This window comes from Tachysurus fulvidraco, chromosome 14 (genome assembly GCF_022655615.1).
Source record: "Tachysurus fulvidraco isolate hzauxx_2018 chromosome 14, HZAU_PFXX_2.0, whole genome shotgun sequence".
Taxonomy (NCBI): domain Eukaryota; kingdom Metazoa; phylum Chordata; class Actinopteri; order Siluriformes; family Bagridae; genus Tachysurus; species Tachysurus fulvidraco.
In genome coordinates, this window is record NC_062531.1 from 3,588,309 (window position 1) to 3,612,079 (window position 23,771).

The 23,771-nt window shown below is 45.1% G+C and overlaps 1 protein-coding gene across 2 annotated transcripts in view; it reads left to right on the forward strand.

Moving 5' to 3' along the window:
• Positions 1–23,771, forward strand: part of fgd1 (FYVE, RhoGEF and PH domain containing 1) — a 65,662-nt gene that overhangs the window by 29,078 nt on the left and 12,813 nt on the right. For both annotated transcript variants that reach the window (XM_027151586.2, XM_027151587.2), the window contains exons 2-10: positions 7,350–7,562; positions 7,854–8,040; positions 8,184–8,898; positions 12,821–13,059; positions 15,122–15,278; positions 18,943–19,081; positions 22,488–22,546; positions 23,005–23,151; positions 23,248–23,340. In XM_027151586.2, the coding sequence (XP_027007387.1) occupies positions 7,350–7,562; positions 7,854–8,040; positions 8,184–8,898; positions 12,821–13,059; positions 15,122–15,278; positions 18,943–19,081; positions 22,488–22,546; positions 23,005–23,151; positions 23,248–23,340 (1,949 nt within the window). The remainder of the gene's footprint in view (positions 1–7,349; positions 7,563–7,853; positions 8,041–8,183; positions 8,899–12,820; positions 13,060–15,121; positions 15,279–18,942; positions 19,082–22,487; positions 22,547–23,004; positions 23,152–23,247; positions 23,341–23,771) is intronic.

A 23,771-nucleotide genomic window follows, 5' to 3' on the forward strand; every position in this document is an offset into this window, starting at 1 on the left:
CCAGCATCACTCAGGGTACAAAGAAAACCTGCACCAAGGTTCTTCTCTGTTCTGGCACTCGGGTAGTGGAATGAACTTCTTTTAAATAAATATCTGAACAGCTGAGTCACTGGTTGCGTTCAACCACATCAAAAGATCTACATCTTCCTGAAGTGCTTGAAATACACGTTTATGCATTTCTTTATGTATGACAGATTTGAAGACCGATGGTATTCTTAGTCCCTGACTTAGTGAACCAGCATCGATATATATTCAACAATAGAAATTTTAAGTAAGTGGTTCTGGTTAAAAGTGTCTGCCAAATGCAAATTACTAGAAGCTGATTAAGACGTAAAAAATCCGTATCAAATCTTTCATATACGTTACAGCACGGTGGAATTCTTTTCACTGTGAAATACCCCAACTGAGGAGGTTTCGGGGTCAGAGTGCAGGGGCAGCTATGATACAGCACCCCTGGAGCAGAGAGGGTTGAGGGCCTTGCTCAAGGGCCCAGCAGTGCTGTGGTGGTGCTGGGCCATGAACCCCGATCCTCCGATCAACAACCCAGAGCCTTAACCAGTTGAGCCACCACTGCCGCTGCTGCGCTAATGTTGCTGTATAACGTTGTATACAGTGATGTAAGACTCGGCACTGTGATGGCTCTCTAGTCCATGGAAAGGCAAACCGGATCTTAGAAGGCTCGCCAGTTGGGGCAATAGCCTACTCAGTTGCTAGCTACCACCTGGCTGTTTAATCCTTGTATAGCTAAAGGAATTTGTTGCAGATAACATGCATAACATAGCCTGGCTAGAGGTAAATGTAAACCCTTTGTTTATTAGCTTTAGTTGATTTATAATTTATTACTCATCACTTATCACTACACTTGACTAGCCACTCAGCGTCAAGTCGCTAGATTAGCTAGCTAGACTGACTATCACTTCAGCGAATAACTTTTATTTTCCTTGACTCAGCTATTTATTTGTTTGTTTGTTTGTTTATTTATTTATCCTCTTCTCTACGAGGTCATGCTGTACAACGAGGACGTCTCACCGAAGCGATTTCTTGCACACTTTTATAAAACGGCCGTTCCAGTAGGAACGCTAACTAGACGTGTATGCTAGCACTTTTGTACAGATCTCTGAAGGTTCGATAGGAGCGTACATTAGTGCTGTATCTCTTTCCTACTGTATCTTCTGCTGGACCATAAGACCTGCTTGGGAAGTGGAGCATGAAAGCATCAGTCAGTCAGTCAGTCAGTCGATAGGAAGCTTCATTGTTGAACCAGCAGCTCCTACTGCATGTTAGCCTTGTGTTAGCATGAGGCCCTGCAGGCAGAGCGCTCTGTACTGAATGGTGTAGTGATGGGTGTATAAATAGACAAGTCGAGTGCTCATGTGTCATTCTAATGTCACGGTACTTTAGTAATCTTTTCTCTTTTGATATCATGGTTTTGTGTATAAAGACAAAAACAAGGACAGCTCTGGATTACTAAAAAATAAACTGACTAAAGTAGTGAGCTTTATGGACAACTAACGCTAGCAATCCTGTATGTTAGCTAGATTACATTCAAACATCGATGCCAAAAAAAAAAAAAACACACACAATAAGAGCATGAATCGTATTTATGAACCGGAGATACAAAGTCAGTTTTGTAAACCTTCTCAATGCTTCCTTTACAGCTCGGTTTATTGTTTTAACTTGTACACATATCCTATGTGGGGGGAACGGTGGCTTAGTGGTTAGCACGTTCGCCTCACGCCTCCAGGGTTGGGGGTTCGATTCCGGCCTCCGCCTTGTGTGTGTGGAGTTTGCATGTTCTCCCCGTGCCTCGGGGGTTTCCTCCGGGTACTCCGGTTTCCTCCCCCGGTCCAAAGACATGCATGGTAGGTTGATTGGCATCTCTGGGAAATTGTCCGTTGTATGTATGTGTGTGTGTGTGTGTGTGTGTGTGTGTGTGAGTGAGTGAGTGAATGAGAGAGTGTGTGTGTGTGCCCTGTGATGGGTTGGCACTCCGTCCAGGGTGTATCCTGCCTCGATGCCCGATGACGCCTGAGATAGGCACAGGCTCCCCGTGACCCGAGAAGTTCGGATAAGCGGTAGAAAAATAATGGATGAATGAATGAACATATCCTATGTTCATAACCAACATGTGACAAAGCGACAGACGACTTAACTGCATTATACAGAGACATGATCAGGTACAATCTGGCTTCTATCGGTTTGAACGATCTTATGGATGTCCGTATTCAACATTCCCTGTCTGTAGCTAGTTCTCATATCAATAACGACAAATCGACCGGAAACGTTTATTAACGCTGTTTCATTTCAGTTTGTACTGCGTGAGCTATATATGGTTGAAATAATAAATAAAAGCTTCTCGACTCGGTTATTAATAAGAGCTGCCGAGTTCAAGCGACATGAGTGACAGCAAGCTTGGGCGACTAGACGTGGGCGTGTCCGTCGAGTCGCACTTTTTACAGACTACAGACGGTAGGGAACACGGTAAAGCGCACGTGATCCGTATCTAAGATCGCAAACTGCTTCGTCTTTATGACGCAGATGTAAATAAATACGGAATATAAAATACGATACCTCTACGATCGCTAAATCTCCCTCCAGAATGTTTAATCCTACGGCAAGAAAACTGATTTCGGAACGGACGCTGCACCAGCCACCGATAAACCTTGTTCCTATGGCAACGAGTAGAAAGAAGGAACGCTTACCGATGACTTCATAGTTAATTAGTTACTCTTCCTTCTGATTTCTCTAGAGGAGGTCGCACTTTCTCGGCCACAAGCATCAATACATTTACATTTACGGCATTTAGCAGACACCCTTATCCAGAGTGACTTACAACTGAGCAACAGAGGGTTAAGGGCCTTGCTCAGGGGCCCAGCAGTGGCAGCTTGGTGGACCTGGGGTTCCGATCAGTAGTCCAACACCTTAACCACTGAGCTACCACATCCCACATACGATTATTTTTTATCTCTTGAGTTGTGATGGTTTGCTCTGGCAGTGTGACCGATCCAGTGATTCATGAAGCGACGTGAAGTGAAGTTATGTGACATACGGCTAAAATATGGTCAGGGTTTCCCGGCTTCTTTGTGAGATAGACAGCAGACTTTGTACTACATTTAACAATTATTAAAAACAGGCACGTGCATCGTAGCTAGCAGGTGAAGAACTCAAACAACAAAATCACCAGCTAACTTACTTTAAATTTGCAACAACTATAGACTAATAACAATAACAGGCTTAAATAAACCCAAAACATGAGTCCACTTACAGTTCTCACGGACACGCGTTTTATCAACTGGCTAGTTATCCTCCAGACAGTGACGGACCACGTCTTTCTCTCATTTCGGCCGTGTGACGCGTGTGTCCGCTCGCGGTGTGAAGCGCGTCCGCGCTATTCTCCGAGATGCACTTGACGGGCTTTTTGTGCAGCGGAATTTTTTTTTTTAACGACCTAGTTAAGGCGGTAGGGTTTCCCAGCTTAGGCGGGCCGCCCGAACTGCAAAGTGCTGCGGGAAACCCTGTACGGTGACCCATACTCAGAATTCGTACTCTGCATTTAACCCATCCAAAGTGCACACACAGCAGTGAACACACACACACACACACACCATGAAGACACACCCAGAGCAGTGGGCAGCATAAATGGCAGTTGGGGACCAGTGACCAGTTGGGGGGGGGTCGGTGCCTTGCTCAAGGGCACCTCTGTCGTGGTATTGCCAGCTCGAGACTCGAACCCACAACCTTAGGGTTAGAAGTCAAGCTCTCTAACCGACTTCCCCCATTCATAAATGTAACACGAAAGTGTGTAAAATTCTGACATTACGCAAGCTATACTCACAGACATAAGGATAAAGGTATAGATCTGATACGATCATGAATTTGTGCTGCATTATAGTTCTTTTAACCTGGAATTTATTTGTGGTTCCATTGGCAGAAAGGCAGCTCCGTGGATTAGAGCGCTACTAAAATAGAGAGCTTTACAGAAGACAGATTAGAAGACTGTAATTTGTGTCTTCGGAGAATGAGCAGACAGAAACTGTGGAATGAGAGAGAGAGAGAGAGAGAGAGAGAGAGAGAGAGAGAGTTTATCCATCTGTTTAGATGTTTGAATGACATAGACTGGTCTAGAGACTGCAAAGGAAAAAAAAAAAGAACAAATGGAAAATATCTTTCCTTCGTCTGCTTCTGCTTTTTCGATGACTATGGAACAGTCTCGTGTGTCCCGTACGTCTTCTAGTCAGGTTTGCGTCTTTTATAGGATCACGACGATACGACGTGTTTAAGCGTAGCAATGACGCAACCCGTGTCGCATTTCAAAAGCGACAGACGTTCGACACGTGCGCCTTTAGGTGCCCGGGAAAATCTGGGTGTTTTTTTTTAGGGCGTAGACATTTGACGTATCACCAAAAATGGGCTTGTAGGTCAAAAAATTGCTTTTTGTGTTCAGTCTAAACATCTGAGCGCTGGAAAGTTTCAGAGTAGGTTCGGGAAGTAAAACAAGGAATAAAATAAAGCAAACCCAGAAGACAGCGAGCGGTCGAGTCTGCGGCCGGGAGAGCTTTGTTTTTCCCCTCCTCTCCTGTTTTCTCTCTTTCCCTTTAAGGCATTTTAACAGAGCATGTGGAAGTCATTTCAGCCCCCTGCCTGCAGAAGTGGGTACGAGTGCCGTCATATGGAACCGATTACCTCTGGGTAGTGGTATACATGCCAGATTTTTTTCTCCTTTTTAAAAAAAAAAAAAAAAAAAAATTCTGCACCATTCGACCTGTCTGTGGCACTTTAAATAAATAAATAAATAAATAAATGCAACGGCAGATTTTCTTTTTTCAAAAGACATACATAAATGTTTCCCCCCGAGCCCCTGTTTTCACGATCCTGTTACCCGTGCAGCCGAAGCTCGTCGATCTCGAATGTCGCCGTGTGACGGAAGCAGCGAAGTGTTGAGATCGATCGAGTGACTAAACAGGCAAATCATAACACAGCATGGCTACGCTGTAGGCCGACACGCTAACACACTGACCTACATAATCCACTCCAGACGTACGCGAGCCGCGTCTCACTGTTCACGGTTACAGCTAAAGCTCCTAAAGCTGTAAACTGTTAGAGGTGAATTAAGTGGAAATCGACCTGGCTGCTAAATGTGTTCGTCTGTTCACAAAAAAAAAAAAAAAAAAGGACTCCTCTGAATAAATAGCTTCTTTATGGTAATAACAATATATGTGTATTATGTGATATGAAATTATTTTAAGAATGACATTCAAATTTATTTATTTATTTATTTATTTATTTTTTACTGTTGGATTTTTTTCTCCCTAAAGGCATAGTAAAAATTCATAGTAAAACAAAAGAAGAGGAGAAGAAAGAGAAAAAGAACGAAGACATAAAATAGTTACAAGCGATTAAGGGGTCCAAGCACTCTTGAGTGTAGAACTGTTTAAGTTCATTCATTCATTCATTCATTTTCTACCGCTTGTCCGAACTTCTCAGGCGTCATCGGGCATCGAGGCAGGATACATCCTGGACGGAGTGCCAACCCATCGCAGGGCACACACACACACTCATTCACTCACACACTCACACACTACGGACAATTTTCCAGAGATGCCAGTCAACCTACCATGCATGTTTTTGGACCGGGGGAGGAAACCGGAGTACCCGGAGGAAACCCCCGAGGCACGGGGAGAACATGCAAACTCCACACACACAAGGCGGAGGTGGGAATCGAACCCCCAACCCTGGAGGTGTGAGGCAAACGTGCTAACCACTAAGCCACCGTGCGCCCATGTTCAAGTTATGACTTAATATATATTTTTTTGATTTGGTTCTGTCATAAAATTGTAGTTTGTGTACTGGATGTTTATTAGTCAAATAGTTTTGAGCCTTTATCAGAGAAATAGCAGAAATTGCACTTCACTTGACTCCTTTACACGGTTTAGATGTCTCTTTAAGATGGACGAGTTTAAAAAGCCACTGGTAGTGTTTTAATCCAGCCCTAAAGCTCTCGCCGCGTAATGACGCCGCTGGGATTTATGTCGTCTCGTGGCTCCGCTCTTCTGTCACACGTCTTGAAGGTGAAAAATCTCTCAGCTGTCAGGAATCATTTCTGTAAGACTGTAATCCCACACACACACACACACACACACACACACACACACACACACACACACACACACACACACACCAAACGCGTTTATCGCAGCCAGTTTTTTTTGGATTTGCATTAAAGTAGCGGGATTTATTTCATCTGCCGTATATTTCTGTGTATCGGCTCGAGTCGAGCAGCAGCCAGTGAGAAACGCCGCCTATAATCTGAGCCGCTGTGTTTGCACTGAAGCCTGAAAGAAGTGTGAGGTTTATGACTACAGCAAAGAAAGAGAGAGGGAGAGAGAGAGGGAGAGAGAGAGGTAGACAGAGAGAGAGAGGGAGAGAGAGAGAGTGAGTGAGTGAGTGAGTGAGTGAGTGAAAGAGAGGGAGAGTGAGTGAGTGAGTGAAAGAGAGGGAGAGTGAGTGAGTGAGTGAGTGAGTGAAAGAGAGGGGGAGAGAGAGTGAGAGAGTGAGAGAGATTGAGTGAGTGAGAGAGAGAGGGATAGTTAGAGAGAGTAAGTGAGTGAGAGAGGGAGAGAGAGTGAGTGTGAGAGAGCGAGAGAGAGTGAGTGAGTGAGTGAAAGAGAGGGAGAGAGAGTGAGTGAGAGAGACATTGAGTGAGTGAGTGAGTGAGTGAGTGAGAGAGAGAGAGGGATAGTTAGAGATATTGAGTGAGTGAGTGAGTGAGAGAGAGAGGAATAGTTAGAGAGAGAGAGAGGGAGAGAGATTGAGTGAGTGAGTGTGTGAGAGAGAGAGAGGAATAGTTAGAGAGATTGAGTGAGTGAGTGAGTGAGTGAGAGAGAGGAATAGTTAGAGAGAGAGAGAGAGGGATAGTTAGAGAGAGAGTGAATGAGTGAGTGAGAGAGAGAGAGATAATATGAATGTAAGTTTTGAGACAAACGTGTGAATAGATTGATCTTAATAATGACAAACCAAAAGCAAACCAGTTCCCCCATGACCTGCTATAATGTCTTATAATCACCCAGTCGAAATAAGGTTAAATATAACACTTTAGGGATCAGTTTCTGGTTTCGAACCTCGAGGTTACCGGTAGGAGGAGGATGTAAGATCGAGGCCCAATCGGGTTCAGACGTTTTTTGGGAAAGTCCTAAAGAACCCGACAACTTCTCCTTCAGAGGGTTCACTGTGGATCACCCATGAACTGATGAATAGTTTCAGGTTTATATGAAGTGAACGATATTTTAAACACCATGTAAAAGATCTCTCTCTCTCTCTCTCTCTCTCTCTCTCGCTCTCGTCTCGCTCAGGCCCGTCCACATCCAGTCCTCGGCTCCTAACTAAGAGTCTGTCTCTGGAGCCAGGCCCGTGTCCAGGAGAACACGAAGCCCCTCAGCGTCTCTGTTCGGACCCTGGGCCCCTGGGACTGCAGCATTGTAATGGCACAAGTGAGAACGAGCCTCAAAACCCTCCGCCTTTACCACCTAAAACACGCCCGCCATTACCCGGACCCAAACCACAAGGTGGGTCTCAGTCCTCTTGGTGTTAAAACATATTCAGTTTAAATCCTTTTTTGCACAATAATGACAAAATCTATTGGGTTTATTTAAGGAATAAATCACTTGAGGGTGGGTGTGCTGTTATAGGAAAATAATCATTGTCAGGGTTGTGTGACGAGGTCCAGTTATCAGACTGTATTATGCATTATTATGCGGATAATATCTGACCCTGTTCTGCATGTCTCGCTCAGATATAATCACATGACCTGGTCAGACTTACAGTAGCGATCGCTTTATTGATTTTGTCTCGCTCAGTGCCCCCGAAGCCACCGCATCTCCAGCAACAGAGCGGCCGCCGACCCCGGCCCCCGGATAAACCCCTGCCCCCGCCTCCGTCCCGCCCGCTCCCTGCAGACCCTCGCCAATCACGGACAGGCCTGCCACGGGCCGAGGGAAGCTCCTCCCCAACGTGCGTGCTGTCACTCATCGAGAGATTTGAGAGGTGAGCGAGCATCGCGTCCTTACAGCGTCGTCTTTGTAGAGTTTGTCCTTTTAGAATGTAATTATCACATCGATGTCAGGAAGTGAAACATTACGGTACAGTCTTACGTTATTCTTAAGGGTTATTGTTTGGTGTATTTTCAGGGAGCAAATCATCATGGTGCCTGATATCACTGGGGGAGTGATGTGTATGCCGAAGGTACCCGAACCTCAGCCCGCTACGGATGCTGCGGAGGCTACAGACGCTACTGACGCTACGGACGATATTTTACCCTGCACTTCTTTCAGCGAGCCGACGGAGCGTCCCTCGGGCGAGAAGGACCAGGACAAAGAAGCAGAGCAAGAGCAGGAAAAAGAGCAGGTGGTCAAAGAGGACGGGGAGGTACATGAGGACATAGAGGAGGACGATAACGAGCTGGGAGCGTCCTGCGCGGAAAAGCGACTCTCGACAGAGTCCGGCTACGGCGCCTCTGACAAACTCCTGGACGCAATGGAGATAAGAGACCTCGGCCAATCGGAAATCCCCCCCGACCGCCTGTCCCTTCCTCCACAGCAAACGGAGGCTAAACTCGCCAATCGGGACAGCGGCATCGACAGCATCAGCTCCCCGTCTCACAGCGAGGAGCTGTGCTTCGCCGGCGACGACAGAGAGGTGTGCATGTCTCTTCCTCGCCTTTCCTCCTCTTCCTCGTGCGGTTGTGTGGATGGACCTGCGGGAGAAGGCGCTGTCGCTGCCGCGGAGGAAGGAACGAGGGACTCGGAGGGAGACAGCGATTTAGAAGAGGGGAGCGGGGACGAGAGCGAAAACGCCATGGCCATACAGCCTCAGCCCAAAGCTGAGAGACAGGACTCTGTCGAGGTGCGTTTGGTTATACAGCTGTAGCCAGAAATATGTTTGTTTTTTAATTTAAATATCCTGGGAATTAAATGTTGGCTATCGTGATTAATATCCAGGGTGTCAGTGGTTCAGTGGTTAAGGCTCTGGATGTCACTGTCGGGCCCTTGCACAGAGACAACACGAGGAAGAAGCCTTGACAGAAACCGATCTTTAAAGGGAACCTCATCTCATCTGACAACGATAAATCATTACTCTTCTATAACTTTGTATAACTGTATGCTCAAAAAGTGCAATCGCATACGCAGGAAATTCATTCTAGTCATAAGATTGAATATAGAAGTTATGAAGTACATAACTGATAGTGACAGCTTCAGTCCAGAGCCATCTATGAGATTTCTAAGTCTTATTTTCATATCTTCTGAATTTGTGAAATACTGTAATATCCTTCCTTCTGCCGGGGGGCACAGTGGCTTAGTGGTTAGTACGTTCGCCTCACACCTCCATGAATGAATGAGGGTTGGGGGTTCGATTCCCGCCTCCGCCTTGTGTGTGTGGAGTTTGCATATTCTCCCCGTGCCTCGGGGGTTTCCTCCGGGTACTCCGGTTTCCTCCCCCGGTCCAAAGACATACATGGTAGGTTAATTGGCATCTCTGGGAAATTGTCCGTAGTGTGTGTGTGTGAGTGAATGAGAGTGTGTGTGTGCCCTGTGATGTGTTGGCACTCCATCCAGGGTGTATCCTGCCTCGATGCCCGATGACACCTGAGATAGGCACAGGCTCCCCGTGACCCCAGAAGTTCGGATAAGCGGTAGAGAATGAATGAATGTAATATCCTTCTGTTGTTATTGACAGTTAAAAGAAACTACAGACACCAGTCTAACACCGTAGTACTCCGTAGTAACACCGTAGCGGCGAATTCTTTGCTCGTTTGTGGCCAGAAACGATCGATTTTGCTGACAAGAGGTTAAAGGGAAGTCGTGGCCTAATGTTTAGAGAGTTTGACCCCTAACCCTAAGGTTGTGGGTTCGAGTCTCGGGCCGGCAATACCACGACTGAGGTGCCCCTGAGCAAGGAGAGAGAAAGCGAGTCGAACCCGAATCGACTCGACTGCAGGAACCGAACCAAACATGGCTTTTGTTTCGGGTTGTAGACCCACGATGTCTTCTGATGATTTGTACCAACAAACGAAAATGAATGAAAAATCAGCTAATTATATATCCATCTAATGATTTATTTAGCTCCAGCTTCGTGTTCTTCGTGCTTGTTTGTTTGTGAGCTCCACGCACTTGGCACAGCTTTGTTTACATTTTCCTGTCGCTGTATTTGTGAAACTAATAAATCCAAGCGTTTTCCGCGAACGTTTTTAGCTCTGCACGTCTCCGTGCTTTTGCCTCAAGAACCAGCTTTGCATCAACAATTCTACCTCTTAGGATGTTCATATCTGTGACACAAAGGCCAAATATTTTCTTGACTTAAAAGCCTTAAAAGTCGGGATTTTACGCCCCCCCGACCGGATAATAACGAATCATTAAAGTCTCAAGAAAGTGAAGTTCATCATCGTAGCACAGAGGATTTAATGAATGAAAACGATCCTCCAAATCAACAGCAGCCATCTGGTTATTTTTGCTGCTAAAAAAAAAAAATGACGAGAAACCTGATCAATGTTCATTATGAACGTGTCGCTGCGCTGCTGTAATGAGTCTGTCTGTGTTTTCCTTGTTTCTGTCTGCTGTCATTCCCTGCTGTTAATTGTTGGCCCCGCCCACTTATTTGTTACCATGGACACTAATTGTACTCAATCTTTCCTCCAGGTGTGTTGTCTTTAGCACTATTCGGATGGGACTAGTTTTACGTGGGGACGTGGGGGTAAAGTAATTATTACCATAATTCCTGTCCGAATGTGCCGTCTCGGTAATTACGGACGATAGCACTATTCGGACGGGATTAGTTCTACGTGGGGACGTGGAGTAATGCAATTTTACCTCAGGACGTCTGTGATATTAATTGGCCAATTCGCACGGGACAAGACATCTCAGTAAAACTAGCAGAAGTGGGAGGGGTAACACACCTCCTTGTCGTCATGTGCGTATGATGTCGCTTCCTGTTATCACGTGCGCAAACAGACAACTTGGCGCCTCCATGCTTGAAAAACTTTTAAACAGGAAATGACAGAATTTTACCGTACATATTTACAGCGGGTCTTTCCGGACGGGATTAGTATTACCTGAGGTAATTTTTCTGGACCTTTTTACAGAAGGTAAAAGTCGCCGTAATCTTTACTGACATAAGCACTATTCGGACGGGATTAGTTTTACGTGGGGACGTGGGGGGTAAAGTAATTATTACCAGAGCTTCTCTGTGATTTTAATCCCGTCCGAATGTGCCATCTCGGTAATCATTACGGACAATGTCAGTAAAGATTACGGCGACTTTTACCTTCTGTAAAAAGATCCAGAAAAATTACCTCAGGTAATACTAATCCCGTCCGAATAGACCCGCTGTAAATATGTACGGTAAAATTCCGTCATTTCCTGTTTAAAAGTAGTTTTTGGCACGTTTTGCAAGCATGGAGGCGCTTGAAACAGGAAGCAACGTCATACGCACATGACGACAAGGAGGTTACTGTGGTGCGTAAAGCGAGTTACCCCTCCCACTTCTGCTGGTTTTACTGAGATGTCTTGTCCCGTGCGAATCGGCCAATTAATATTACAGACGTCCTGAGGTAAAATTGCATTACTCCACGTCCCCACGTAAAACTAATCCCGTCCGAACAGGGCTTTTGTCTCTGATTAGTCTCTGCTTTGTCATCGGTTCCTGTCACCTATATATTCTCTGTTTGTACCCTTCCCTGGTGCTAGTCGTTTCAATGTTCCTCTTTCCTGTTAGTTCTGTGTTCGGTCTTGTTTTGCCTGCCTGTCTGTGTACCTGTTTTCTTGTTTTTTGTCATTAAATCTCTTTACTGCAATTGGATCCTCGTTCGTCTTCACCTCACCGTGACAGCTGCATTCGCAGGGAATAAGAGTTGCAGATTCGATTGGTTTCCTCTTGAGAACCTCATCGCATTGCCATCTGCACCAGCGATCGCAGAAACGGTCACTTCGGCACTGTGATTTTTTTTCAATATTTGTTTTGGGACCTTCGGAGATTCTGCTCACTCAAAAATGTCAAGCTTGCTGAAGGACACTGAGTTTTTAGGCCATCCTTAATTAAAAATATTTTGGTTTGCAGTAACAGTAAAAAAAAAAAAGGGTCGGTAGGTAGGTCCATATTTTTTTTTTTCAAGTTTCAGTGTAAAAAAAAAAAAAGTACAATTTCGGTGACGGTGATTACGTAGGTATGACTTTAAACAAATTAGCATATCGTGACATCACTGACTGGGTCTTCAACCCGTGCCTTCGGGCGCATCATCGCAAACCTTATTCTGATGCTGTACAGTTTTTACAGAACTTCGTGCCAAGTTAAAGCGGTGTTGAGCTGTTTTAATAAATTTTTTAGATGTATCATGGTGCCCGAACCCGTATGACTTTGAATGGTGACGGCGAACATTTTGTTTACTGTAGCCGCAGCCATCATTACCGAGCGCGAACCGTTGCCTCTGACAGTGAATGAGACGAAGCGAACGCACAGGCCGTAGTGTGACATCCGGTAACCAATAGCGTAAACATAGATGACGTCACGGGTTTTTATTTTAAAAGAAAGAACGTAGCCTTCGTTTGTATGTAAGCCTAGGCAATTTATATATCTACAATACTTACTAAAATATAATTAATATTATTTTATTGCTTTTGTATTAGTTGTTTGAAGAGTTCGGGAAAAAAAAAAAAAGGTTTTAACGCAAATTTACAAGTCGGTCGGACTTAAAGCAAAAAAAAATAAAAAATACAAATTTTTTTAGACTGTCATTCCAGATGTCTAACAGATGTGTGTGTGCTTTGCCTTGCAGCTATCAGTTCAGCAGCGTGTGTTTAACATCGCCAACGAGCTCCTCCACACGGAGAAGGCCTACGTATCCAGGCTACACCTTCTGGACCAGGTGTTCTGCGGGCAGTTGATGGAGGAGGCGCGAACGCGAGGCTCTTTCCCCTGCGAGGTGGTGATGGGCGTCTTTTCCAACATCTGCTCTATCTACTGCTTCCATCAACAGTTCCTTCTGCCAGCGCTGGAGAAACGCATGGAGGAGTGGTGAGTGAATACGGGCCAGGAGGCCGGGGAAGAAACAAGCCAGAAGGCACGCTCACTTAACTTTCTTTCTAGCAATAAAAGGTTTTGTATCACCGACTTTAAACATGGTCTTTGAATTATGATCACCACTTTTTGATCTGTATCAGGGGTCTGCAACCTTAAACACTCACAGAGCCATTTGGACCCGTTTACCACAGAAAAAAAACCCACAGGGAGCCACAAAACCCTTTTGACATCTAAAGTGAAGACAACACTGTATATATATCGTTTTTTACCTTTATGGAAAGTAGAGAAAAATCTGTAGTGTGTTACATTTATGAAATCAATGAACTGCTACCGAGTAAACGCAATTTTATTTCTGTAAGCAAACAAAAATATTTTGAACAGTTTGAACTAACCTTAACAAAAAAAATGCTGGGTTGAAGGTTACTTTCAAATAAAACGTTCAATGTCTAATCGAGTCCTCTTCGTATTCATGACATCAAAATTGTAACTTGCCGGATGCAGCGAACCAAAAACGCGTCTGCTTCTGTGTGGCGGATTTCGCGAGTCGGCGGTTATGACGCGTATTTTGAGCGACAAACAAATTAAACGTTTTTTTTTTTTTAATGTTGCAAGAGCATCATGATCTTAGTATTTAGAATTACATTTTTTAAAAAACTAACTAACTAAAATAAAATACACTTAAATTAAATATTTATTTTCCAGGGGGGGGCACGGTGGCTTAGTGGTTAGCACGTTTGCCTCACACCTCCAGGGTTGGGGGTTCGATTCCCGCCTCCGCCTTGTGTGTGTGGAGTTTGCATGTTCTCCCCGTGCCTCGGGGGTTTCCTCCGGGTACTCCGGTTTCCTCCCCCGGTCCAAAGACATGCATGGTAGGTTGATTGGCATCTCTGGGAAATTGTCCGTAGTGTGTGTGTGTGTGAGTGAATGAGAGTGTGTGTGTGCCCTGCGATGGGTTGGCACTCCGTCCAGGGTGTATCCTGCCTCGATGCCCGATGATGCCTGAGATAGGCACAGGCTCCCCGTGACCCGAGTAGTTCGGATAAGCGGTAGAGAATGAATGAATGATTTATTTTCCAAATCTACAGGGAGCCGCAGCAGAGGTATGAAAGAGCCACTTGCGACCCCTGATCTATACCATGGGAATCTGCATTGTCGTCCTGTAGCTCAACCAGTAGTTTGCCTGCATTAGTCCTGTATAAATGTATTATAACTTTTCTTTGTTTTTTTGTTTTTGTTTTGAGTTGCTAGGAAACCAATCAGACAGCTAGTCAAACAAGGTACAAACTCCCTTTAACAGTACACTGGTGTTTACCTTGAACCCCCTTTAACAATACACTGGTGTTTACCTTGGGGCACTTGGGGCGTCTCAAAAAGAAGAAGTGGGTATAGACAAATACTTAAAGAACAGAAAAGACTCCAATTTCTTATTGTCTACATTCATATGAGCTTCGTATTAACCACCACTGTGTATCGAGACGTGACAAAATCATTTAGAACTGAACTTGGACACGAAACAGGACCAAATTCCATATTTTGGCTTCTAGGAAGTCAGAGCAAGAATGGACAAATATTTGTAGTTGACTTCAGTTTGAAATGTGTGAGGAAGTAAAGGGACGAAGATGGATGTTAGGGAGTAATAAAGGAGTGAGAGAAAGATGTAGGAAGGCTAGAGAGAGAGAGAGGGAGAGAGAGAGAGAGAAGGGGCGAGAGTACAGAAAGTGGAACGGAGGTTAAACATAGCCAAAGTAAGCACGAGTGTGAGAGAACAACCATCGTGTAAGAGCGAGAAAGACACCACGTCGGTGAGAAAGTGAGAGATCCCACTGTTTGCTGAATCAAACCACAGCTGCTGTGTCAGGAAAAACATTTCCTCCAGTCGCTCAGTCTTTTCATTCTCTCCAGCAAAAACGTACGGTACACGTTATTCCGCATAGAAGAAACCTCAGGGCGTTCCTCTGTGGTGAGAAATGTGCGAGGTTGCACACACGTGAGGAGGGTTTGCTCGGCTCCCTGTACGACCTCGACTTGACTCTTGGCTCTTGACCTTTATTCTCAGGGATGTGAACCCTCGGATCGGGGACATCCTTCAGAAACTGGCTCCCTTCCTGAAGATGTACGGCGAATACGTGAAGAACTTTGACACGGCCATGGAGTTGGTGAACACCTGGATGGAGCGCTCGTCGCAGTTTAAAGCCATCGTTCATGACATTCAGGTACGTCCAGGCCAAACCTACGAGTCGCCTTCTGGTTCTCGTTGGGTTTTAACGTGTTTCCAGTGATGTTTATTAGATGTTAATATGTCACAGGGGTCTCCTAGGTACTGTATATTTCCTGCTTTCTAATGGGCTTTGCCCTGTCTCTGCTGTTTGTAGGGAATTCTGCTGCTTTCTAATGAGTTTTATTGTATTTGGGGGCAGTGGTGGCTCGACTGGTTAAGGCTCTGGGTTGTTGATTAGAGGATCGGGGTTCACAGCCAAGCTGCCACTGCTGGGCCCTTGAGCAAGGCCCTCAACCCTCCCTTCTCCAGGGGCACTGTATCATAGCTGCCCCTGCACTCAGACCCCCAACCTCCTCAGTTGGGGTATGTGAATAAAAGAATTCCACTGTGCTGTAATGTATATGTGGCGATAATAAAGGCTTCAATGTCCCCGGGAGTCGAGCGAGCTAGCGAGCGAGCGAGCGAGCTAGCGAGCGAGCGAGCGAGCGAGCGAGCGAGCGAGCGCGCGCGCGCGCGCGCGCGAGCGAGCGAGCGAGCGAGCGAGCGAGCGAGCGAGCGAGCGAGCGAGCGAGCGAGCGAGCGAGCGAGCGAGAGCGCGCGCGGGCGCGCGCGCGCGCGCGCGCGCGCGCGAGAGAGCGCGCGCGCGCGCGCCCGCGCTCGCGCGTGCGCGCGCGCGAGCGCGCGCGAGCGAGCGAGAGCGAGAGAGTGAGAGAGAGCGAGCGAGCGAGAGAGAGAGCGAGCGAGCGAGCGAGCGAGCGAGCGAGGAGCGAGCGAGCGAGCGAGCGAGCGAGCGAGCGCGCGAGCGAGAGCGCGCGCGCGCGCGCGCGCACGAGCGAGCGAGCGAGCGAGCGAGCGAGCGAGCGAGGCGAGCGAGCGAGCGAGCGAGCGAGCGAGCTAGCGAGCGGCGAGCGAGCGATCGAGCTAGCGAGCGAGCGAGCGAGCGAGCGAGCAGGAGAAGTGCTCAGCGAGGCGGCGCGCGCGCGCGCGCGCGCGAGCGAGGCTAGTCGAGCGAGCGAGCGAGCGACGAGAGGGGCGCGCGGGCGCGCGCGCGCTCGCGGTCTCTCTCTCTCTCTCTCTCTCTCTATCTATCTATCTATCTATCTATCTATCTATATCTCTCTCTTTCTCTCTCTCTCTCTCTCTCTATCTCTATCTATCTATCTATCTATCTATCTATCTATCTATCTATCTATCTATCTATCTATCTATCTATCTATCTATCTATCTATCTACATTGACCTTAGAGCATTCTAATGGCTCCTTTAATGTTTTTTAATGTGTTTTTGCTGGAGAATTCTATTGGCTTCCATTTCTATTCAACTCGTTCCTGCTGGTCTGAGAGACGATTATTGAGTTTTATTGTGTTTCTTTTGTCCGTAAACGAGAATCCTAATAGGTTCTAATGAGCTTTATTGTGTTTATGCTGGTCTCGTAGAGATTTCTAATGGTCTCTGGTCGTCTGCTTGTGGAATTCTAACGGCTCCTAATGGGTTTAATGTGTTTCCGGCGGTCTTATATTAGAGATTTCTAACGGGTTTAACGTGTTCCTACGTGGTCACCAGACTGGGTTCTAGAGTTAAAATAAAATGATCTTGTAAACATGTTCAGAGTGCCTTACTACACCTCTGAGGGCTTGCTGAAGCACTGGCGGATCAGCCTGTACAAAACCTATTAAAAAAAATCTTTTGAATCTGATAAACAACAGATTGCGCAACAATGCAGCCTTTTCTTTGCCGATCTGATAGATCATCGGTATATCTGAGAGAAACAGGAAGCAGGGTTACATACAGAGCTACATTTTATCTGTAAAAAAAACACCAGTTTCTATGAATTCCTGCGCTCCTTCTTTGAAAGGCCTGGAAAATAATCCTGTGTTTTGGCGTGTGTGGGCGGACGACACGGATATGAGAGCATACTCTCCTCCGCGGTTAGTGGAAGCAGGGCCTTCTGTTAAACACTCCACCGGTCTGGGATGAGTAAGAGCATTACACGTTCTGCAGATGTGCGAAAGACGTAAATTCTTGCCAACCAACTCCGTCTTTCGCGCATGTACACTATGACTGGTGTTAATTAGAAGCCACCTTTAATTCATTCACACCCGTGCTTAAAAAAAAAAGCACGTACTGGATCCGATTAACGCAATTTAAAAAGTCTCGCACGAAGAAAAACGTCTGACAGTTCGGCGCTCGGCGTCGACTGCTTTCAGTTAATTAATGCGGTGTGTTGATAGAAGTGCGTTTCAAATAAAAATAACGAGTGTGCCAACACTTCATCAGTCATCCTCATGACCTTTACAGAAGATTTTTAGACACACGAATACATGCACAGTAATACTACTACTACTACTACTAATAATAATAATAATGCTTTATTATGTACCACTTTTCATGGAGAACCTAGGAACATAAACAAGTAGACGTAACGAGTACAAAATAGGTGATAATGTAAGAGTCTTTTCGTTTTATAATAGCAATAAAAATGTCCAAAAGAATGGAATTATGCATCTATTATTATAAACCTGACATAAACATACAGAAAGGCTTAACAGAGCTTGTACGTACTGTATGTAAGGACACGACGGCTGTCATTAGGGGTGTAAGAAAATATCGATACACGTGAGTATCGCGATATTTTGTTTGGCGATATCGTATCGATTCTCAAAAACAAAATATCGATATTTATTAAAAAATAATAATAATTTAAACAATTATACAGATTCATGGCAGTTTCATTTTGTTCCGTTTATATCCCAACCGCTAGATCGCAGTCTTCTTATCTCTGAACTTAAACAGTGACAGGAAGTAACACGTTAATGGAGATTTAGGATAGCTCCTCAAGGTTAGGCCCACGAAAATAAGGACGGAGTATGAGAAAATGAAAATAAAAGAGAATATCGGTTGCAGCATCAGACTTCCACACACATGTGGTGTTATAACTGAAGCGTGCACACTTTTGCGCATGCGCACATCCAACTAGTGTTATGAATGTTATGACCACTTGACATGACTTTGGAGCGTAGAATATTTCTCGGATGTATTTCTGATTGTAGGAGTTTTAGGGATACGACTATGGCAGTGCCATGAAACTATTAAAGAGCACTTGAATAAATTGAATGTTATTTCTAATACTTTTATTAAAACCTATGACAATGCCATGACACTATTATAACAGCTTTATGCATACACTAAATTTTTTTTTTTGCCCTTTATGTAATGACACTGCACTGACAGAGTTTTTCTTTCTGGTGCTAAATTAGCATTAGATGGATTTATATAGTTTCCGTGTCGTATTGTTGTGTCGTGTCGCGTTATATGACTCTGTGAAAAGTGTAATAACACCCTTATGTCATCTTAAATCTGTAGCTTGACTCGGGTGTTATGTCAAATTGATGATGGAAGTCTTTAGGACATGTGATAACTGTTGAAATAAGTCATTTTAACTGTTTACGTCATTCTTCTCTTGTTTATAAGGCTTGTGTAGCCTTATAAACACTGATCTTAAGAATGTGGTGTAGTACAGCTAGGTTATGTGTTTCATCTGTTTAGTACTAGCATTCTCTCTCTGACTGTATTCGGGAGTTCATACATATCTGTTTCTTGTTTGGTGTGTGTGTGTGTGTGTGTGTGTGTGTGTGTGTGTGTGTGTGTGTGTGGGTTCAGAAAGAGGAGATGTGCGGAAACCTCACCCTACAGCACCACATGTTAGAGCCAGTACAGCGGATCCCTCGGTACGAGCTCCTACTGAAGGACTACCTGCACCGGCTGCCTGAGGACGCTGAGGATTTTAAAGATGCTCAAAGTAAGTCTGAGTGTGTGTTTGCTTGTGTGTGTGTGTGTGAGAGAGAGAGAGAGAGAGAGAGAGAGAGAGAGAGAGAGAGAGCGAGCGAGAGTGAGTGCTCTGTGTTTCTGCCGGCTCCTTTAACTGCTAACTGTAAACAGACCTCCATCTGCTTCTACTGGAGGTAGCTGTAACTTTGAGACCTTCGCTGTTTCTCTGTAACCAGAATCCCTGGAACATGTTTTCTTCTTTAGTTAGCTTCCATGGACAGGAGACGAGCTGCGTAATTGACCTTCATGCAGAAAAACCCAGCTTGTGTGCAGCTTTAATGCAATTAGAAAATCACAAAACAATAACGTAGCTAATAATGGAGCTAAGACAGACCTGCTAGGCGTCTAAATAGAGATCAGAGACTTGGCATTAGACACAAGATGGATTTTTCAGCAAGGTTTCCTGCTAACAGCTTCGATTTAGAGTCGGTGCAAACAGGCAGATGAAAACAACAAACCTTTATCGCTTATATGAACGTATGAATGAACAGGACTGCGTCGTCTCCTGTATTTCTCACCTCGTCGGTTATTTTCCAACAGGATGTTTTCACCCGCATTTGGCTTTAAGAACAGACTGAAAACAGTTGCCTCATATTCCGTGGAAATGCTGAAATTATGAGTCTGTAAATGTGGTGTCGTTGTAAACACGCACGGCTGACCCGTCTTTTATGTTCAGTAGAATCAAGGCACCTTCGGAGTATTTTAAACGTTTTTAAAAGATTTATTTCTCACTCGCTCACTCATTTTCTACCCCTTATCCGAACTTTTCGGGTCACGGGCATCTCAGACGACATCGAGGCAGGATACACCCTGGGCAGAGTGCCAACCCATCGCCGGGTACACACACACTCTCATTCACTCACACACTCACACACTACGGACAATTTTCCAGAGATGCCAAACAACCTAGCATGCATGTCTTTGGACCTGGGGAGGAAACCGGAGTACCCGGAGGAAACCCCCGAGGCACGGGGAGAGCATGCAAACTCCACACACACAAGGCGGAGGCGGGAATCGAACCCCCAACCCTGGAGGTGTGAGGGCTGCATTGGGATTGGGCTCCCGCAGGACCCAACGCAAATCTCGCGGGAGCGGGCGGTTTTACCTTTGCCCCGGGCGGGAGTGGGCGGTCAGAAAATTTAGCGGGAGACCCGCGGGACCCGGTAGGATTTGGCGTGTAGCCTAATAATAAGAATGGAGTCAACACATGACGTTGAGAAGAAGGTTAAAGGCTGTTTACTTGACAAAAGCAAAGCAAGACAAGTCAGACATCTGGACACAATTCTCAATTGTCACTGAAAAAAAATTGGAAAGAGTTAAACTTCGTACGTTGCAATAAATGTGCAAAAGTGTTCATTTACAACGGACATAAATCTGGCACGTCCGGCCCGAGGCGACATTCCTGCACGGTTCTCAGTGGTCAAAGCAAGCTCTCATTCTCCAATAAAGCACTTCCTGCTCACGATAAGCAAGATACAATGGAAAAATGTGTCGCTCTTTAAAAAACGAGGTGCCGCTAGTTGTGGTGTTGTTAAAATGGTTAATGTTTTATAATAAAAAAAACAAAACAAATGTTTTTGTCAGGTGTCTTGCTTTGGTTTAGTATTAATTGATCTTATTTAAATGCAATCATGTTTAATTCTGTTATTCTGGACATTAGCCTGAACTAATAATTAGTCTGATCATTTGTATACAATCAAAATTTTCACAAGCTCTAAAGAAAAAATCCACGCGAGTGGACACAAACATTGCGGGTGCGGGCGGGAGTGGAACACGCAGCTTGCGGCCGCGGGCGGTCCTGGTCAGAAATTCAGCGGGATCGGGCGGGTGCGGGTTTATAAAAACTAGGGCTCTATTGTGAGGCGAACATGCTAACCACTTAGCCACCGTGCCCCCTAAGATTTATTTGTTTCTGGCAATATTTTAAAGTGAATCTTAAATTAGAACTCTTGAAACACAATACAAAATGTATTAAACAGTTAACCTCGCACCCAAAAGAGCGACATGTTTAACGCGCTGAGGTAAACGTAAAGGACGCCTGCTAAACTTGCGCGCCTGTCTCAAGCGGTTGTGCGACATATTACCCATTAAATTTATTATATTTATTTTCATTAATGCAATTTAATATATAAGTGTATTTTTCTTATAAGTTTAAGCAATAGTCTATGATGTTTGCTGTTCATTAATCAACCACCACGGGCATGGGCGTCGGAAGTAAGTGGGCGTGTCTTGTCCCACCCACATATAATGGTTCAGACGCCCACGGATTTCAGGAAGTAGGAGCGTGGTCGATGCGGTAGGTAAAACGCGGAATGGAGTTTAATTTATTAAGGCATTCCTCAAGCAGAATGGATTCGACTGGCGGCGCTCTGAAAAGTATTAAAAAAGGGACATTATGCGCTGAATAGAGACGGTAAAAGTGGGTGGGTGCAATATTATTGGTCTTAAAAAGTGGGTGGGTCCTGCCCCACCCACATATAATGGTTCCGACACCCATGACCACGGGTATTTTTGGATCGGCCACGCACCATCGATACCCGATCCACTCAAAATGCTTGGCTCGGCGCCGATACCGATCCAAAATATCGTATCGGTACATCCATAGTATTTACTGTACTTCTGAATAAACGATTTTACGAGACAACAGAGTGGAATTATACTTTATCCTACACGACTCGATAATTACGAGACGGTTCTCGACCGCTAATTTTTTTATTGCTAATATTATTACTGCTACTTTATTATCACTGCTTTTTAATTCTAATAGCACAACTGTTTACTACAGTACTAATACAACCACAAATACTACTACTACCGCTACAACTGCTAATACTACTTATTCAGTTTTATTTGTGTAGCGCTTTTAACAATGGACATTGTCTCAACGTAGCAGCTTTACAGAACATAAGAAACTGTACTACATTTACTACGGTTACAAAAGTTCACGATCGATATTAGACGTATTATATGTGTTTGTATTTACTCCCAGTGAGCAAGCCTGAGATGACTACAACTATTAGCGTTATTATTACTACTGTTCCTCATACTACTGCTACGTTTACGGCATCGGGCACACGCCCTTATCCAAGGCGACATACATTTTATCTCATTTTATACAGCTGAGGGCTAGGGGCCTTTCTCAGGGGCCCAGCAGTTGCAGCTTGGTTGACCTGGGGTTCAAACTCACAACCTTCTGATCTGTACTTCGTCACCTTAACCGCTAGACGACTACTACTACTACTACTACTACTAGTACTACTACAGCACCACAAGCCACACCCCTTTCTTACCCATCAGCCATCTCTTTGCCTTTTATACATAACATAACTTCGTATATTTACTTACTTCAAACAGAATGTGTCATTTCTCTCCACCAGAATCTCTCGAGCTGATCGCTACAGCAGCCGAGCATTCCAACGCGGCCATTAGGAAAATGGTGAGTAGATTTTTTTTCCCGAAAGTCCACACACAATAATATCTGGAATGGTGTGTACGAGCCTCAGGCACGAGTGCGAGTGCGTGCACTGAACTCGAAGACATCACTCTCGACTTCCTCTCCACGCTGTTTCCCAGCCCTGATGAAGTGTTTGCTCTGAGAGCTCACGCCGCCACTTAGAAGATCCGCTTTGTAATTAGAGACGGGCATCGTTTTCATGAGCAGGGGGACGTCCAGAGTCTGTCATTTAGGGCTGCTAATTGCCAGGGCTTTGCTTTGACTGTGTGTGCTTTGTGATGTGAGAGAAAATCACTTCGACTTGGCAGCATCAGATTTCTTGCTCTGATTAGCCCGACTCGCGCCTTAGCAGATATTTATCCGTTATTTTATATCGAAATACGAAGATCGCGTTGTGTTTTTCAAGCTTGTGAATTTGTACTGTGTTTCGTGTCCTATAGGAGCGCATGAGGAAGTTGTTGAAGGTGTACGAGCTGCTCGGGGGAGAAGAGGACATCGTGAACCCGACTAATGAGCTCATTAAAGAGGGACATATCCTCAAACTGTCAGCCAAAAACGGAACATCGCAGGACAGATACCTCATACTGGTGAGGGGTTTTGTGCCAAATTACACAGAATTTCAAACTGCGTTCTTTCTCAGGGTTTGACGTTTAACTCAAAGTCGTCTTTCTGTCTCGCTACAGTTCAACGACAGGCTGCTGTACTGTGTCCCTAAACTCAGACTGATCGGACAGAAATTTGGAGTGCGGGCGCGGATTGACGTAGACGGCATGGAGGTTTGTACAAAAAAGTTTTCATCCAGACAATTATCTACCAGAGTAGTTATTTCAGTGGAGATTGTAGACAAATATCAACTCCGTAACGCCGCAGCGCTGCCAAATTCTCGATTCTCAATTCTCGTACTTAAGTAGAAATGTCACGTATCTGTGCTTTACTTCGCTATTTAAATTTATGTCAACTTTCACTTTTACTCCACTACATTTCCTAGATAAAATGTATACTTTTACTCCGTTATATTTCCAATAAGCATCTTCGTTACTCGTTACTACAAAATAAAAACAGAAGAAATGTGTGCGACTGTAATAAGGGAGGTTTGGCGAGTCGCTGCTCCTAGATTGCATTACACACGTACACACGCTGTACAGAGAAGCACAGGTACGCGCAGCGTGCATGCGCAGTCAGCGCTCGAGGCATTTATCTATAACGG